Source organism: Oncorhynchus clarkii, unplaced genomic scaffold (genome assembly GCF_045791955.1).
Source record: "Oncorhynchus clarkii lewisi isolate Uvic-CL-2024 unplaced genomic scaffold, UVic_Ocla_1.0 unplaced_contig_13987_pilon_pilon, whole genome shotgun sequence".
NCBI lineage: Eukaryota > Metazoa > Chordata > Actinopteri > Salmoniformes > Salmonidae > Oncorhynchus > Oncorhynchus clarkii.
This window is the reverse complement of record NW_027257989.1, coordinates 657-19579: the sequence shown is the minus strand read 5'-3', so window position 1 is coordinate 19579 and position 18923 is coordinate 657. Positions and strand designations below refer to the sequence as shown.

The window sequence follows — 18923 nt, the reverse complement described above, 5'->3', positions numbered from 1 at the left end:
CCACGTGTGGGCGAGCGGTTTGCTGATGTCAACGCTGTGAACAAAGTGCCTCATGGTAGCGGTGGGGTTATGGTAGGGGCAGGCATAAGCTATGGACAACAAACACAATTGCATTTTATCGATGGCAATTTGAATGCACTGAGATTCTGTAACGAGATCCTGAGGCCCATTGTCGTGCCATTCATCCTCCATCACCTCATGTTTCATCACCTCATGTTTCAGCATGAATACTCACCAGACATGTCACCTACATTGAGCATGTTTGGGATGCTCTGGATCAACGTGTTTGACAGCATGTCCCAGTTCTTCCATGGCCTGCGTACACACCAGACATGTCACCCACATTGAGCATGTTTGGGATGCTCTGGATCGATGTGTATGACAGCATGTCCCAGTTCTTCCATGGCCTGAATACTAAACAGACATGTCACCCACATTGAGCATGTTTGGGATGCTCTGGATCGACGTGTATGACAGCATGTCCCAGTTCTTCCATGGCCTGCGTACTCACCAGACATGTCACCCACATTGAGCATGTTTGGGATGCTCTGGATCGATGTGTATGACAGCATGTCCCAGTTCTTCCATGGCCTGAATACTCACCAGACATGTCAACCACATTGAGCATGTTTGGGAATCGTCCTAACGTGTATATACTGTATTTTAATCACTCGGGACAGCGCCATCTAGTGGTCCAAACATGGTAATATTAGGATGTAGGATGGGAACATGACTTGACTAATGACTAATTTATCTGAACAGGAGGGGGAAAAACAAAATTCCTCTGGGAATGCATTACATAGGATGAAGAAACAATACTCCAAGCCACAGCTACGTACTACTTGTCAGACAGGGAACTGATACTCTATTCATTTATTTTACCTTTATTTAACTAGGCAAGTCAGTTTTAAGAACAAATTCTTATTTTCAATGACGGCCTAGGAACAGTGGGTTAACTGCTTTGTTCGGAGGCAGAACGACAGATTTTTACCTTGTCAGCTCGGGGCTTCGATCTTACAACCTTTCGGTTACTAGTCCGATGCTCTAACCACTAGCCTACCTGCCGCCTACAGTCACTGCTGGAGTGGGATTGGTGTGCGCATTACATAGGATGAAGAAACAATACCCCAAGCCACAATTCCATACGACTTGGGATTGGTGTGTGCATTACATAGGATGAAGAAACAATACTCCAAGCCACAGCCTCATACTACTTGTCGGACAGAGAACTGATACTCTATACTCACTGTTGGGGTGGGATTGGTGTGCGCATTACATAGGATGAAGAAACAATACTCCAAGCCACAGCTCCATACTACTTGGGATTGGTGTGTGCATTACATATGATGAAGAAACAATACTCCAAGCCACAGCCTCATACTACTTGGGATTGGTGTGTTCGTGGGTAGCTTTGGAACGTCCCGTAGGGTGCCATTTGGAATGCAGACTCAGTAGCACATTGTGTGAAGAGCTGGTTGATGTTGCTGTCACAGTAGTACAGGCTGTACAGGCCCAGTACAGGCTGGGGGGGAGATAGCGGCGGGCTCAGTACAGGCTGTTCTGTGAGGATAGGATGAAAGCACTGTGGCAAAGCTCAACGTTCGTCTAAATTCTCAATGTGGATTTTAACTTAATTAATGGGGACCAGATCTGAGGATATTAAGTGATTATATTAATAAATAAAATCTTCGTCTGATCTCCAACATCAACAGAGAGAAGCACACCACCCGGATAATTCCAATCGTCAAATAAACAGCAAATCCGACATAAGCGCAAATGTACACAAGGAATTATTTATGGGTATCAATTAAAATCTTCATTGGCTGCATGCTGCTTTTGCTTACAAATTAAAACAGCCTCTCACTGGTAAGATGAAGGTACATCTCTGAATGCTCTCTCTTCTTTCCTCCATCGTTCTCTCCTCTCCTCCGTCCCTCTCTCTTCTCCTCCGTCCCTCTCTTCTCCTTCGTCCCTCTTCCTCCCCTCTTCCTCTCCCCTCTCCTCCGCCCCTCTTCCTTCCCACTCTCCTCCTCCTTCCTCTTCCTCTCCTCCGTCTCTCTCCCCTCCTATCTCCTCTCTTCCTCTCCTCCATCCTCTTCCTCCCATCTCCTCTCTTCCTCTCCTCCATCCTCTTCCTTCTTCCTCTTCTCCATCCTCTTCCTCCCCTCTCCTCCATCCTCTTCCTCCCCTCTCCTCTCTTCCTCTCCTCCATCCTCTTCCTTCTTCCTCTCCTCCATCCTCTTCTCCATCCTCTTCCTTCTTCCTCCCCTCTCCCTCTCCTCCATCCTTTTCCTCCCCTCTCCCTCTCCTCCATCCTCTTCCTCCCCTCTCCCTCATTAGCGCTGCTTTTCTAAACTCTTCATCTTTTTATGAGAAAAGAAAAATCTGTTTTGTTAGTTATCCCGGTTGTATTGTAAAGGGAATGATTTAGAAATAGCCCCAGCCAGATCACATTGTATCTGATTATCAAACTAACGAGTTGAGAGAAGACTCACGAGGCTTTGTTGTTTTAATTCCCCTCTTGTTGTTTTTGTTTGTCTTTCTGTGTGTGGAATCAACAGCGTCGGTTAGAATTGTTGTAATTACCGTACTTCAAGAGTTTTCCTCATCCACACTCTTTGTGTGTGTGTGTGTGTGCGTGTGTTAATGTGACCTCACACTGCACTCTTAATATGCTCCCCGTGAACCACCAACCCGCACCACAAACCACTCAACACAACGCCCCACCCCCCCCCCCCTCTTTAAAAAAACACTCCAACCCTGTCAAAATGCTCCCCGTGAACCACCAACCCGCACCACAAAACCACTCAACACAACGCCCCCCTCCCCCCTCTTTAAAAAAACACTCCAACCCTGTCAATATGCTCCCCGTGAACCACCAACCCGCACCACAAACCACTCAACACAACGCCCCACCCCCCCCCCCCTCTTTAAAAAAACACTCCAACCCTGTCAAAATGCTCCCCGTGAACCACCAACCCGCACCACAAAACCACTCAACACAACGCCCCCCTCCCCCCTCTTTAAAAAAACACTCCAACCCTGTCAATATGCTCCCCGTGAACCACCAACCCGCACCACAAACCACTCAACACAACGCCCCACCCCCCCCCCCCTCTTTAAAAAAACACTCCAACCCTGTCAAAATGCTCCCCGTGAACCACCAACCCGCACCACAAAACCACTCAACACAACGCCCCCCTCCCCCCTCTTTAAAAAAACACTCCAACCCTGTCAATATGCTCCCCGTGAACCACCAACCCGCACCACAAACCACTCAACACAACGCCCCACCCCCCCCCCCCTCTTTAAAAAAACACTCCAACCCTGTCAAAATGCTCCCCGTGAACCACCAACCCGCACCACAAAACCACTCAACACAACGCCCCCCTCCCCCCTCTTTAAAAAAACACTCCAACCCTGTCAATATGCTCCCCGTGAACCACCAACCCGCACCACAAACCACTCAACACAACGCCCCACCCCCCCCCCCCTCTTTAAAAAAACACTCCAACCCTGTCAAAATGCTCCCCGTGAACCACCAACCCGCACCACAAAACCACTCAACACAACGCCCCCCTCCCCCCTCTTTAAAAAAACACTCCAACCCTGTCAATATGCTCCCCGTGAACCACCAACCCGCACCACAAAACCACTCAACACAACGCCCCCCTCCCCCCTCTTTAAAAAAACACTCCAACCCTGTCAATATGCTCCCCGTGAACCACCAACCCGCACCACAAACCACTCAACCCCCCCCCCCCCCTCTTTAATAAACCACTCCAACCCTGTCAAAATATGAAGGCGTTAACGTCACGAAGCCTTTTTATAACTGCGTACTATTTCAACATAATTGATAAATGAAATCACGACGTGTTCACACACAGGTAGTGGAGGAGCGTTCTCAGAATGACTATTTCAACATAATTGATAAATGAAATCACGACGTGTTCACACACATGTAGTGGAGGAGCGTTCTCAGAATGACTATTTCAACATAATTGATAAATGAAATCACGACGTGTTCACACACATGTAGTGGAGGAGCGTTCTCAGAATGACTATTGGGGTTTATTGTTTGTGTTATTAATGTGAAGGCTGTGCTGCATCTGAAATGGTATGCAATGTGACCCTGGTCATAAGAAGTGCACTATGGAGGGAATAGGGTGCCAGTAGTGTACTATGTAGGGAATAGGGTGCCAGTAGTGCACTATGTAGGGAATAGGGTGCCAGTAGTGCCCTATGTAGGGAACAGGGTGCCAGTAGTGCACTATGTAGGGAACAGGGTGCCAGTAGTGCCCTATGGAGGGAACAGGGTGCCAGTAGTGCACTATGTAGGGAACAGGGTGCCAGTAGTGCCCTATGGAGGGAACAGGGTGCCAGTAGTGCACTATGTAGGGAATAGGGTGCCAGTAGTGTACTATGTAGGGAACAGGGTGCCAGTAGTGCCCTATGGAGGGAACAGGGTGCCAGTAGTGCACTATGTAGGGAACAGGGTGCCAGTAGTGCCCTATGGAGGGAACAGGGTGCCAGTAGTGTACTATGTAGGGAACAGGGTGCCAGTAGTGCCCTATGGAGGGAACAGGGTGCCAGTAGTGCCCTATGGAGGGAATAGGGTGCCAGTAGTGCACTATGTAGGGAACAGGGTGCCAGTAGTGCCCTATGGAGGGAACAGGGTGCCAGTAGTGCACTATGTAGGGAATTTGGTGCCAGTAGTGCCCTATGGAGGGAACAGGGTGCCAGTAGTGTACTATGGAGGGAACAGGGTGCCAGTAGTGCCCTATGGAGGGAACAGGGTGCCAGTAGTGCACTATGTAGGGAATAGGGTGACAGTAGTGCACTATGTAGGGAATAGGGTGACAGTAGTGCACTATGTAGGGAATAGGGTGACAGTAGTGCACTATGTAGGGAATAGGGTGACAGTAGTGCACTATGTAGGGAATAGGGTGACAGTAGTGCACTATGTAGGGAATAGGGTGACAGTAGTGCACTATGTAGGGAATAGGGTGACAGTAGTGCACTATGTAGGGAATAGGGTGACAGTAGTGCACTATGTAGGGAATAGGGTGACAGTAGTGCACTATGGAGGGAATAGGGTGACAGTAGTGCACTATGTAGGGAATAGGGTGACAGTAGTGCACTATGTAGGGAATAGGGTGCCAGTAGTGCACTATGTAGGGAATAGGGTGCCAGTAGTGCCCTATGGAGGGAATAGGGTGCCAGTAGTGCACTATGTAGGGATAGGGTGCCAGTAGTGCCCTATGGAGGGAATAGGGTGCCAGTAGTGCACTATGTAGGGAATAGGGTGCCAGTAGTGCCCTATGGAGGGAATAGGGTGCCAGTAGTGCACTATGTAGGGAATAGGGTGCCAGTAGTGCACTATGTAGGGAATAGGGTGCACTATGTAGGGAATATGGTGCCAGTAGTGTACTATGTAGGGAATAGGGTGCCCGTAGTGCACTATGTAGGGAATAGGGTGCCCGTAGTGCACTATGTAGGGAATAGGGTGCACTATGTAGGGAATAGGGTGCCCGTAGTGCACTATGTAGGGAATAGGGTGCCCGTAGTGCACTATGTAGGGAATAGGGTGCCAGTAGTGCACTATGGAGGGAATAGGGTGCCAGTAGTACACTAGTGCTTCTACACCTGCATTGCTTGCTGTTTGGGGTTTTAGGCTGGGTTTCTGTACAGCACTTTGAGATATCAGCTGATGTACGAAGGGCTTTATAAATACATTTGATTTGATTTGAATAGGGTGCCAGTAGTGCACTATGTAGGGAATAGGGTGCACTATGTAGGGAATAGGGTGCCAGTAGTGCACTATGTAGGGAACAGGGTGCCAGTAGTGCACTATGTAGGGATAGGGTGCCAGTAGTGCCCTATGGAGGGAATAGGGTGCCAGTAGTGCACTATGTAGGGAATAGGGTGCCAGTAGTGCCCTATGGAGGGAATAGGGTGCCAGTAGTGCACTATGTAGGGAATAGGGTGCCAGTAGTGCACTATGTAGGGAATATGGTGCCAGTAGTGTACTATGTAGGGAATAGGGTGCCCGTAGTGCACTATGTAGGGAATAGGGTGCCCGTAGTGCACTATGTAGGGAATAGGGTGCACTATGTAGGGAATAGGGTGCCCGTAGTGCACTATGTAGGGAATAGGGTGCCCGTAGTGCACTATGTAGGGAATAGGGTGCCAGTAGTGCACTATGGAGGGAATAGGGTGCCAGTAGTACACTAGTGCTTCTACACCTGCATTGCTTGCTGTTTGGGGTTTTAGGCTGGGTTTCTGTACAGCACTTTGAGATATCAGCTGATGTACGAAGGGCTTTATAAATACATTTGATTTGATTTGAATAGGGTGCCAGTAGTGCACTATGTAGGGAACAGGGTGCCAGTGGTGCACTATGTAGGGAATAGGGTGCCAGTAGTGCACTATGTAGGGAATAGGGTGCACTATGTAGGGAATAGGGTGCCAGTAGTGCACTATGTAGGGAACAGGGTGCCAGTAGTGCACTATGTAGGGAATAGGGTGCCAGTAGTGCACTATGTAGGGAATAGGGTGCCAGCTGGGACGAACGCCCCCAACCGAACTGATCTGAGGCAACAGCACTGTAATTACCAAGTTGTTGTCTTTATTAAAAGAGGCAATAAAGACCCATTTTAATGAAGAAGATTCAGAAACCATAACGGCCTCTCTCTCTCCAACCCACAGACAGCTTTGTTTTGGGTCTTCTTTTGTTGTTGTTGGTTTCGTAACGTTGTAATTTGTTGTGAAGATAAGCGGCCCCAATTAGGACGGGATTATTTCATCTATCGTAGAGGGGAAAAAAAGACGCAGACCGCCTCGAGGCTCGAGCATCATCGTGTTCATACGCTGGGTTTACGTCCCAATTGCACTGCTTTAGACCAGAGCCCTCCCCCTAGTCAAAAATAGTGCACTACATAGGGATTAGGGTGCCGTTCTGGTCAAAAGTAGTGCACTACGTAGGGAATTTGGTGCCAGTAGTGCCCTATGGAGGGAATAGGGTGCCAGTAGTGCCCTATGGAGGGAATAGGGTGCCAGTAGTGCACTATGTAGGGAATAGGGTGCCAGTAGTGCCCTATGGAGGGAATAGGGTGCCAGTAGTGCACTATGTAGGGAATAGGGTGCCAGTAATGCACTATGTAGGGAATAGGGTGCCAGTAGTGCACTATGTAGGGAATAGGGTGCCAGTAGTTCACTATGTAGGGAATAGGGTGCCAGTAGTGCACTATGTAGGGAATAGGGTGCCAGTAGTGCACTATGTAGGGAATAGGGTGCACTATGTAGGGAATATGGTGCCAGTAGTGTACTATGTAGGGAATAGGGTGCCCGTAGTGCACTATGTAGGGAATAGGGTGCCCGTAGTGCACTATGTAGGGAATAGGGTGCACTATGTAGGGAATAGGGTGCCCGTAGTGCACTATGTAGGGAATAGGGTGCCCGTAGTGCACTATGTAGGGAATAGGGTGCCAGTAGTGCACTATGGAGGGAATAGGGTGCCAGTAGTACACTAGTGCTTCTACACCTGCATTGCTTGCTGTTTGGGGTTTTAGGCTGGGTTTTTGTACAGCACTTTGAGATATCAGCTGATGTACGAAGGGCTTTATAAATACATTTGATTTGATTTGAATAGGGTGCCAGTAGTGCACTATGTAGGGAACAGGGTGCCAGTGGTGCACTATGTAGGGAATAGGGTGCCAGTAGTGCACTATGTAGGGAATAGGGTGCACTATGTAGGGAATAGGGTGCCAGTAGTGCACTATGTAGGGAACAGGGTGCCAGTAGTGCACTATGTAGGGAATAGGGTGCCAGTAGTGCACTATGTAGGGAATAGGGTGCCAGCTGGGACGAACGCCCCCAACCGAACTGATCTGAGGCAACAGCACTGTAATTACCAAGTTGTTGTTTTTATTAAGAGGCAAAAAAAGCCCCTATTTAATGAAGAAGATTCAGAAACCATAACGGCCTCTCTCTCCAACCCACAGACAGCTTTGTTTTGGGTCTTCTTTTGTTGTTGTTGGTTTCGTAACGTTGTAATTTGTTGTGAAGATAAGCGGCCCCAATTAGGACGGGATTATTTCATCTATCGTAGAGGGGAAAAAAAGACGCAGACCGCCTCGAGGCTCGAGCATCATCGTGTTCATACGCTGGGTTTACGTCCCAATTGCACTGCTTTAGACCAGAGCCCTCCCCCTAGTCAAAAATAGTGCACTACATAGGGATTAGGGTGCCGTTCTGGTCAAAAGTAGTGCACTACGTAGGGATTAGGGTGTCGTTCTGGTCAAAAGTAGTGCACTTCGCAGGGATTAGGGTGCCGTTCTGGTCAAAAGTAGTGCACTACGTAGGGATTAGGGTGCCGTTCTGGTCAAAAGTAGTGCACTACGTGGGGATTAGGGTGTCGTTCTGGTCAAAAGTAGTGCACTACGCAGGGATTAGGGTGCCGTTCTGGTCAAAAGTAGTGCACTACGTAGGGATTAGGGTGCCGTTCAGGTAGTAGACTGACTGTTGCAACGCTACTTCCCAGTCATAGTAGAGAGATGTTCAGAGTTGCCATGGGGACGGTGCCCGTCAGATCTGTCCTGTTTCTCTGTAATAATACTGGCCACCTATCAGTTTCATGTTGGTTTTAGCTAGCCCACATAGGTTCCCAACCTCGTAACTAGCTACCAAGAAGCCATTTCCGGCTATCGATCAAGTTAAAATAGCTAGCATGTCTAACTATCTTAGCTGGCATGTCTAACTATCTTAGCTAGCATGTCTAACTATCTTAGCTGGCATGTCTAACTATCTTAGCTAGCATGTCTAACTGTCTTAGCTGGCATGTCTAACTATCTTAGCTGGCATGTCTAACTATCTTAGCTGGCATGTCTAACTATCTTAGCTGGCATGTCTAACTATCTTAGCTGGCATGTCTAACTATCTTAGCTGGCATGTCTAACTATCTTAGCTAGCATGTCTAACTATCTTAGCTGGCATGTCTAACTATCTTAGCTAGCATGTCTAACTGTCTTAGCTGGCATGTCTAACTATCTTAGCTAGCATGTCTAACTATCTTAGCTGGCATGTCTAACTATCTTAGCTGGCATGTCTAACTATCTTAGCTAGCATGTCTAACTATCTTAGCTGGCATGTCTAACTATCTTAGCTGGCATGTCTAACTATCTTAGCTGGCATGTCTAACTATCTTAGCTGGCATGTCTAACTATCTTAGCTGGCATGTCTAACTATCTTAGCTGGCATGTCTAACTATCTTAGCTGGCATGTCTAACTATCTTAGCTAGCATGTCTGCTGGCCAGGTTGGTCGACCTCGGAAAGCGGTAGCTAAATGTACTGAATAAGAGTCATCTTCTTTTGTCTTTTACCCAGACTTTGTCGTCGTCGTCCCCCCCCCCCGACCGCCCACCTACCATCCACATGTACTTAGTGACCCCTGGTGTAGTTGATTGGTCTGCTTTGTTTCGGGTTCAGTTCCTCGCAGAGCTTGTTGGCTAACCCTAAACCCAACGACCCAGGCTACCGAACCAGACCAGTTCTACAAGGCAGTACCACCAGGAATCATTTGTGAAGGAAGTGGTGTCCTGTTAAGGTCAATAAGGAGAGGAGAGGTGTCCTGTTAAGGTCAATAACCAGAGTAGAGGTGTCCTGTTAAGGTCAATAAGGAGAGGAGAGGTGTCCTGTTAAGGTCAATAAGGAGAGGTGTCCTGTTAAGGTCAATAAGGAGAGGAGAGGTGTCCTGTTAAGGTCAATAAGGAGAGGTGTCCTGTTAAGGTCAATAAGGAGAGGAGAGGTGTTCTGTTAAGGTCAATAAGGAGAGGAGAGGTGTCCTGTTAAGGTCAATAAGGAGAGGAGAGGTGTCCTGTTAAGGTCAATAAGGAGAGGTGTCCTGTTAAGGTCAATAAGGAGAGGAGAGGTGTCCTGTTAAGGTCAATAACCAGAGGAGAGGTGTCCTGTTAAGGTCAATAAGGAGAGGAGAGGTGTCCTGTTGAGGTCAATAAGGAGAGGAGAGGTGTTCTGTTAAGGTCAATAAGGAGAGGTGTCCTGTTAAGGTCAATAAGGAGAGGAGAGGTGTCCTGTTAAGGTCAATAACCAGAGGAGAGGTGTCCTGTTAAGGTCAATAAGGAGAGGAGAGGTGTCCTGTTGAGGTCAATAAGGAGAGGAGAGGTGTCCTGTTAAGGTCAATAACCAGAGGAGAGGTGTCCTGTTAAGGTCAATAAGGAGAGGAGAGGTGTCCTGTTGAGGTCAATAAGGAGAGGAGAGGTGTTCTGTTAAGGTCAATAAGGAGAGGTGTCCTGTTAAGGTCAATAAGGAGAGGAGAGGTGTCCTGTTAGGGTCAATAAGGAGAGGAGAGGTGTTCTGTTAAGGTCAATAAGGAGAGGAGAGGTGTCCTGTTGAGGTCAATAAGGAGAGGAGAGGTGTCCTGTTAAGGTCAATAAGGAGAGGATATATGTCCTGTTAAGATCAATGAGGAGAGGAGAGGTGTCCTGTTGAGGTCAATAAGGAGAGGAGAGGTGTTCTGTTAAGATCAATGAGGAGAGGTGTTCTGTTAAGGTCAATAAGGAGAGGAGATGTGTTCTGTTAAGGTCAATAAGGAGAGGAGAGGTGTCCTGTTGAGGTCAATAAGGAGAGGAGAGGTGTCCTGTTAAGGTCAATAAGGAGAGTGGCTTGTTTAACCTAACGAGTGCTTCTGATTATGAAAGACTTCATAAGGAGAGGAGAGGTGTCCTGTTAAGGTCAATAAGGAGAGGAGAGGTGTCCTGTTGAGGTCAATAAGGAGAGGAGAGGTGGTCCTGTGTTTTCACACAGTTAGGCTGTGACTGCTGAGGGCCCAACCTGTGTGTGTGTGTGTGTGTGTGTGTGTGTGTGTGCCCGCCTACCCGCCCGCCCGTGGCACAGACCAGAAGCACTCTAATTATGTGGCTGGCTACACAGCATTGCGGTAGGCAGATCTAAGCCAATCAGGAGTGTTTTCATGTTTTAATTTGTGCACCCCTGGTCAGCGCTCAACAGGGGGTGATGATGCAATCAAACACAGCTGTGTGTGTGTGTGTGAGAGTGTGTGTGTGAGAGTGTGTGTGTGAGAGTGTGTGTGTGAGAGTGTGTGTGTGTGTGTGAGTGTGTGTGTGTGTGTGTGTGTGTGTGTGAGTGTGTGTGTGTGTGTGTGTGAGAGTGTGTGTGCGCGATTGAGGCCTTAGACTCAAACAAGCCCTTCATCAAAAGAGTCCCTCTGACTGGATGAAAGCAGTGTTGTTGTCTGGTTACACATAGAGAACATACTGCACCACGTAGAGAAGATACTGCACCACATAGAGAACATACTGCACCACGTAGAGAACATACTGCACCACGTAGAGAACATACTGCACCACATAGAGAACATACTGCACCACGTAGAGAACATACTGCACCACGTAGAGAACATACTGCACCACATAGAGAACATACTGCACCACGTAGAGAACATACTGCACCACATAGAGAACATACTGCACCACGTAGAGAACATACTGCACCACATAGAGAACATACTGCACCACGTAGAGAACATACTGCACCACATAGAGAACATACTGCACCACGTAGAGAACATACTGCACCACGTAGAGAACCTACTGCACCACGTAGAGAACATACTGCACCATGTGTTGTTGTCTGGTTACACATAGAGAACATACTGCACCACGTAGAGAACATACTGCACCACGTAGAGAACATACTGCACCACGTAGAGAACATACTGCACCACGTAGAGAACATACTGCACCACATAGAGAACATACTGCACCACGTAGAGAACATACTGCACCACATAGAGAACATACTGCACCACGTAGAGAACCTACTGCACCACGTAGAGAACCTACTGCACCATGTGTTGTTGTCTGGTTACACATAGAGAACATACTGCACCACGTAGAGAACATACTGCACCACGTAGAGAACATACTGCACCACGTAGAGAACATACTGCACCACGTAGAGAACATACTGCACCACGTAGAGAACGTACTGCACCACGTAGAGAACGTACTGCACCACGTAGAGAACGTACTGCACCACGTAGAGAACGTACTGCACCACGTAGAGAACATACTGCACCACGTAGAGAACATACTGCACCACGTAGAGAACGTACTGCACCACGTAGAGAACGTACTGCACCACGTAGAGAACGTACTGCACCACGTAGAGAACGTACTGCACCACGTAGAGAACATACTGCACCACGTAGAGAACATACTGCACCACGTAGAGAACATACTGCACCACGTAGAGAACATACTGCACCACGTAGAGAACATACTGCACCACGTAGAGAACATACTGCACCACGTAGAGAACATACTGCACCATGTGTTGTTGTCTGGTTACACATAGAGAACATACTGCACCACGTAGAGAACCTACTGCACCACGTAGAGAACATATTGCACCATGTAGAGAACATACTGCACCATGTAGAGAACATACTGCACCATGTAGAGAACATACTGCACCATGTGTTGTTGCCTGGTTACATGTAGAGAATGTACTGCACCATGTAGAGAACATACTGCACCATGTAGAGAACATACTGCACCACGTAGAGAACATACTGCACTACGTAGAGAACATACTGCACCACGTAGAGAACATACTGCACCATGTGTTGTTGTCTGGTTACACATAGAGAACATACTGCACCACGTAGAGAACCTACTGCACCATGTGTTGTTGCCTGGTTACATGTAGAGAATGTACTGCACCATGTAGAGAACATACTGCACCACGTAGAGAACATACTGCACTACGTAGAGAACATACTGCACCACGTAGAGAACATACTGCACCACGTAGAGAACATACTGCACCATGTAGAGAACATACTGCACCATGTAGAGAACATACTGTACCATGTAGAGAACATACTGTACCATGTGTTGTTGTCTGGTTACATGTAGAGAATATACTGCACCATGTAGAGAACATACTGCACCATGTAGAGAACATACTGCACCACGTAGAGAACATACTGCACTACGTAGAGAACATACTGCACCGTGTAGAGAATATACTGCACCGTGTAGAGAATATACTGCACCATGTAGAGAACATACTGCACCATGTAGAGAACATACTGCACCACGTAGAGAACATACTGCACTACGTAGAGAACATACTGCACCGTGTAGAGAATATACTGCACCATGTAGAGAACATACTGCACCATGTGTTGTTGTCTGGTTACATGTAGAGAACATACTGCACCATGTAGAGAACGTACTGCACCATGTAGAGAACGTACTGCGCCACGTAGAGAACGTACTGCACCATGTAGAGAACGTACTGCGCCATGTAGAGAACATACTGCGCCATGTAGAGAACATACTGCACCATGTAGAGAACATACTGCACCATGTGTTGTCTGGTTACATGTAGAGAACGTACTGCGCCACGTAGAGAACTTACTGCGCCACGTAGAGAACATACTGTACCATGTGTTGTTGTCTGGTTACATGGAGAACATACTGCACCATGTGTTGTTGTCTGGTTACATGTAGAGAACATATTGCACCATGTAGAGAACATACTGCACCATGTAGAGAACATACTGCACCATGTAGAGAACATACTGCACCATGTGTTGTTGTCTGGTTACATGTAGAGAACATACTGCACCATGTAGAGAACATACTGCACCACGTAGAGAATATACTTCACCATGTGTTGTTGTCTGGTTACATGGAGAACATACTGCACCATGTAGAGAACATACTGTACCATGTGTTGTTGTCTGGTTACATGGAGAACATACTGCACCATGTGTTGTTGCCTGGTTACACATAGAGAACATTCTGCACCATGTGTTGTCTGGTTACATGTAGAGAACATACTGCACCACGTAGAGAACATACTTCACCACGTAGAGAACATACTGCACCATGTAGAGAACATACTGCACCACGTAGAGAATATACTGCACCACGTAGAGAATATACTGCACCACGTAGAGAATATACTGCACCACGTAGAGAATATACTGCACCACGTAGAGAACATACTGCACCATGTAGAGAACATACTGCACCATGTAGAGAATATACTGCACCACGTAGAGAATATACTGCACCACGTAGAGAATATACTGCACCACGTAGAGAATATACTGCACCACGTAGAGAATATACTGCACCACGTAGAGAATATACTGCACCACGTAGAGAATATACTGCACCACGTAGAGAATATACTGCACCACGTAGAGAACATACTGCACCATGTGTTGTTGTCTGGTTACATGTAGAGAACATACTGCACCATGTAGAGAACATACTGCACCATGTAGAGAACATACTGCGCCATGTAGAGAACATACTGCACCATGTGTTGTTGTCTGGTTACATGTAGAGAACATATTGCACCATGTAGAGAACATACTGCACCATGTAGAGAACATACTGCACCATGTAGAGAACATACTGCACCACGTAGAGAACATACTGCACCACGTAGAGAACATACTGCACCACGTAGAGAACATACTGCACCACGTAGAGAACATACTGCACCATGTAGAGAACATACTGCACCATGTAGAGAACATACTGCACCATGTGTTGTTGTCTGGTTACACATATAGAACATACTGCACCATGTAGAGAACATACTGCACCATGTAGATAACATACTGCACCATGTAGAGAACATACTGTACCATGTGTTGTTGTCTGGTTACACATAGAGAACATACTGCACCATGTGTTGTTGCCTGGTTACATGTAGAGAACATACTGCACCATGTAGAGAACATACTGTACCATGTGTTGTTGCCTGGTTACATGTAGAGAACATACTGCACCATGTGTTGTTGTCTGGTTACATGGAGAACATACTGCACCATGTAGAGAACATACTGCACCATGTAGAGAACATACTGCACCATGTGTTGTTGTCTGGTTACATGTAGAGAACATACTGCACCACGTAGAGAACATACTTCACCACGTAGAGAACATACTGCACCATGTAGAGAACATACTGCACCACGTAGAGAATATACTGCACCACGTAGAGAATATACTGCACCACGTAGAGAATATACTGCACCACGTAGAGAACATACTTCACCATGTGTTGTTGTCTGGTTACACATATAGAACATACTGCACCATGTAGAGAACATACTGCACCATGTAGATAACATACTGCACCATGTAGAGAACATACTGTACCATGTGTTGTTGCCTGGTTACATGTAGAGAACATACTGCACCATGTAGAGAACATACTGCACCATGTGTTGTTGTCTGGTTACACATAGAGAACATACTGTACCATGTGTTGTTGTCTGGTTACACATAGAGAACATACTGCACCATGTGTTGTTGCCTGGTTACATGTAGAGAACATACTGCGCCACGTAGAGAACATACTGCACCATGTGTTGTTGTCTGGTTACATGGAGAACATATAGCACCATGTAGAGAACATACTGCACCATGTGTTGTTGTCTGGTTACATGTAGAGAACATACTGCGCCATGTAGAGAACATACTGCACCATGTGTTGTTGTCTGGTTACATGTAGAGAACATACTGCACCATGTAGAGAACATACTGCACCATGTGTTGTTGTCTGGTTACATGTAGAGAACATACTGCACCATGTGTTGTTGTCTGGTTACATGGAGAGAACATACTGCACCACGTAGAGAACATACTGCACCATGTAGAGAACATACTGCACCACGTAGAGAACATACTGCACCACGTAGAGAACATACTGCACCACGTAGAGAACATACTGCACCACGTAGAGAACATACTGCACCACGTAGAGAACATACTGCACCATGTAGAGAACATACTGCACCATGTAGAGAACATACTGCACCATGTGTTGTTGTCTGGTTACACATATAGAACATACTGCACCATGTAGAGAACATACTGCACCATGTAGATAACATACTGCACCATGTAGAGAACATACTGTACCATGTGTTGTTGTCTGGTTACACATAGAGAACATACTGCACCATGTGTTGTTGCCTGGTTACATGTAGAGAACATACTGCACCATGTAGAGAACATACTGTACCATGTGTTGTTGCCTGGTTACATGTAGAGAACATACTGCACCATGTGTTGTTGTCTGGTTACATGGAGAACATACTGCACCATGTAGAGAACATACTGCACCATGTGTTGTTGTCTGGTTACATGGAGAACATACTGAACCATGTAGAGAACATACTGTACCATGTAGGGAACATACTGCACCATGTAGAGAACATACTGCACCATGTAGAGAACATACTGCACCATGTAGAGAATATACTGCACCATGTGTTGTCTGGTTACATGGACAACATACTGCACCATGTAGAGAACATACTGCACCATGTAGAGAACATACTGCACCATGTAGAGAACATACTGCACCATGTAGAGAACATACTGCACCATGTAGAGAACATACTGCACCATGTAGAGAACATACTGCACCATGTAGAGAACATACTGCACCACGTAGAGCTTGATGGTTGTGGATTAACAGGTATCCGGACCCAGACAGGATGAATAGGTAGCCGGACCCAGACAGGATGAACAGGTAGACGGACCCAGGCAGGATGAATAGAGAAAAGGACCCAGACAGGATGAACAGGTAGATGGACCCCAGACAGGATGTTATGTTTGGGGGCAAATCCCGTGCATCACATCATTGAGTACCACTCCATATTGTCAAGCGTTGTAATTGTTAAGGAATGGGGAGTTTTTCATGATAAACAAAGTAATCTGTATAGAGCTAAGCACTGTCAAAGTCTTGAAGGAAAACCTGGTTCAGTCTGCTTTCCACCAGACACTGGGAGATGAAGTCAGACACTGGGAGATGAAGTCACCTTTCAGCAGGACAATAACCTAAAACACAAGGCCAAATCTACTCTGGAGTAGAAGACAGTGAATGTTCCTGAGTGGCCGAGTTACAGTTTTGACTTAAATCTACTTCAAAATCTATAGTAAAAACTGAAAATGGTTGTCTGGCGATGATCCACAACCGATTTGACAGAGCTTGAAGAAGAATAATAAATAAATAATTATAGGCAATCCAGGTGTGACTGAATCCAGGTGTGACTGAATCCAGGTGTGACTGAATCCAGGTGTGACTGAATCCAGGTGTGACTGAATCCAGGTGTGACTGAATTCAGCTGTGATTTACCCAGAAAGACACAGCTGTAATCTTTGCCAAAGGTACTTCTACAAAGTATTGACTGAGGAGTGTGAATACTTGTCTAAATTAGATTTCTGTATTTCATTTGCAACACACAAAAAAAATGACTTTGTCTTCATGGGGTATTGTGTGTAGATGGGTGGGTAATACTATCTATATTGAATTCAGGCTTTAACACAACACAATGTGGAATAGGTCAAGGGGTATGAGTACTTCCTGAAGGCACTGTTAGCTACTTCCGGGTGTTTCAGTAATCCATTCTGGCAGCTAACCCTCATCTGTCTACCCATGATGCTTTAGGGTCGGTGAAGCTGATCTCTGAGGTATCCCAGCGTATCCAGGACAACGCCCGCAGCCATGACAACCACCTGCAGCTGCGGCGGGTGCAGAGACTGCTGAAGGGGAGAAAGACCAAGGTGGAAGCTCCAGGTTGGTTCTGATTCTGATTACATTCCTTTCTCTCTTACTCACACTCTCTACCCCTCTCACTCTCTTTCAATTCAATTCAAAGTGCTTTTTTTGGTGTTGTGACTTTACTTTCATTAATCTGATGACTGTTATTTATTTAATCAACTAAATATGTTTAATTGTTACCCTTTTTTAAATGAATCATATAACAATTACTTCATTAGGATTTGGGGCACCACGGAAGAGGTTGTAACTCTTCCGTGGGGAACCATGGAAGAGTTACCATCTCCAGAATTAAACTCTAGAAGATATATCTATTTCCTCGATAAACAGTCATCTGATTTAATTGTTACCTCATATCATCATTCTGACCAGTCGTAACCTTGGATCTGCAGAAACCCCAGCCTTATGAATCAGTACTACACACATTGGTTTAATTATTTACTAGCTAACTAAATAATAACACAGAATAAACATACAACCTTTAGATGGGACAGAGGTCCCTAGTGGATTGACAAAATATGTCGGCTTGTACACATCGACATGGAGAGAGACTTATCGTTGATACATTTCAGAACTATTTTCTCATGAATCATATAGTTTTCACATGAACCGCCGCCCGTTTTTGGAATAAGAAATCATGACTGTATTTACGTGCAAACGCCTTTGTTCGGCGTTGATCTGTCGGAACCAGCCTTCCTTAGGAAGTTAGTTGGCGTTTCAGCAGGAAGCTTGTGTGGTTCTGATCTTCTACTGTTGTTCAGTCAGGAAGATAGCTAGCCAGCCGTGTTGATGGTTCTCATTTGGTGATGAGCGTAGTAGGATAGTCTCACATAGACTCGCATTTTCTAGATATTTGACTCAAGACAGCTAATCAGCTGTACCAATGATTGTCTTAGAGGGGAGTTTGTTTTCCCCCTCGTGTCGGTATTTAGGATTTGGACCACTTTGGACATGAGCTGCAGCTCGCTGTCTTTGTGGTCTAAAGGAAAGTGAGTTTATTTTCTTCACCTCGTGTTGAGGTTTCAAAGTTCCAACCATTTCAAACGTGTAGCTCCCACCTTACGTTTCCTGGTCTGAAGGTTGATTTCTCTCCCAAGACTTTATGGTGAAAAGGAGTCCGTTCCAACAGTCTGACACGCTCTCTGACCTCACTCGGGGCATGGCTATTAACTTTGAACAGTTTATAGGAGAGAGATTTCTCTTATACCGCCTAACATCACATTCAAGTCTTAACAAAAAATAATGTAATAACTTGTTCATATTTCATAGGTTAAGGATGGAGACT

The 18923-nt window shown here is 46.2% G+C and overlaps 1 protein-coding gene across 1 annotated transcript in view; it reads left to right on the top strand.

Moving 5' to 3' along the window:
* Positions 1–17656, top strand: part of LOC139394413 (rho guanine nucleotide exchange factor 39-like) — a gene marked incomplete at its 3' end in the record, with an annotated part of 71656 nt that extends 54000 nt beyond the window's left edge. The window contains exon 7 of the mRNA XM_071142472.1: positions 17528–17656. Within this exon, the coding sequence (XP_070998573.1) occupies positions 17528–17656 (129 nt within the window). The remainder of the gene's footprint in view (positions 1–17527) is intronic.
* Positions 17657–18923: the final 1267 nt, after the last annotated feature.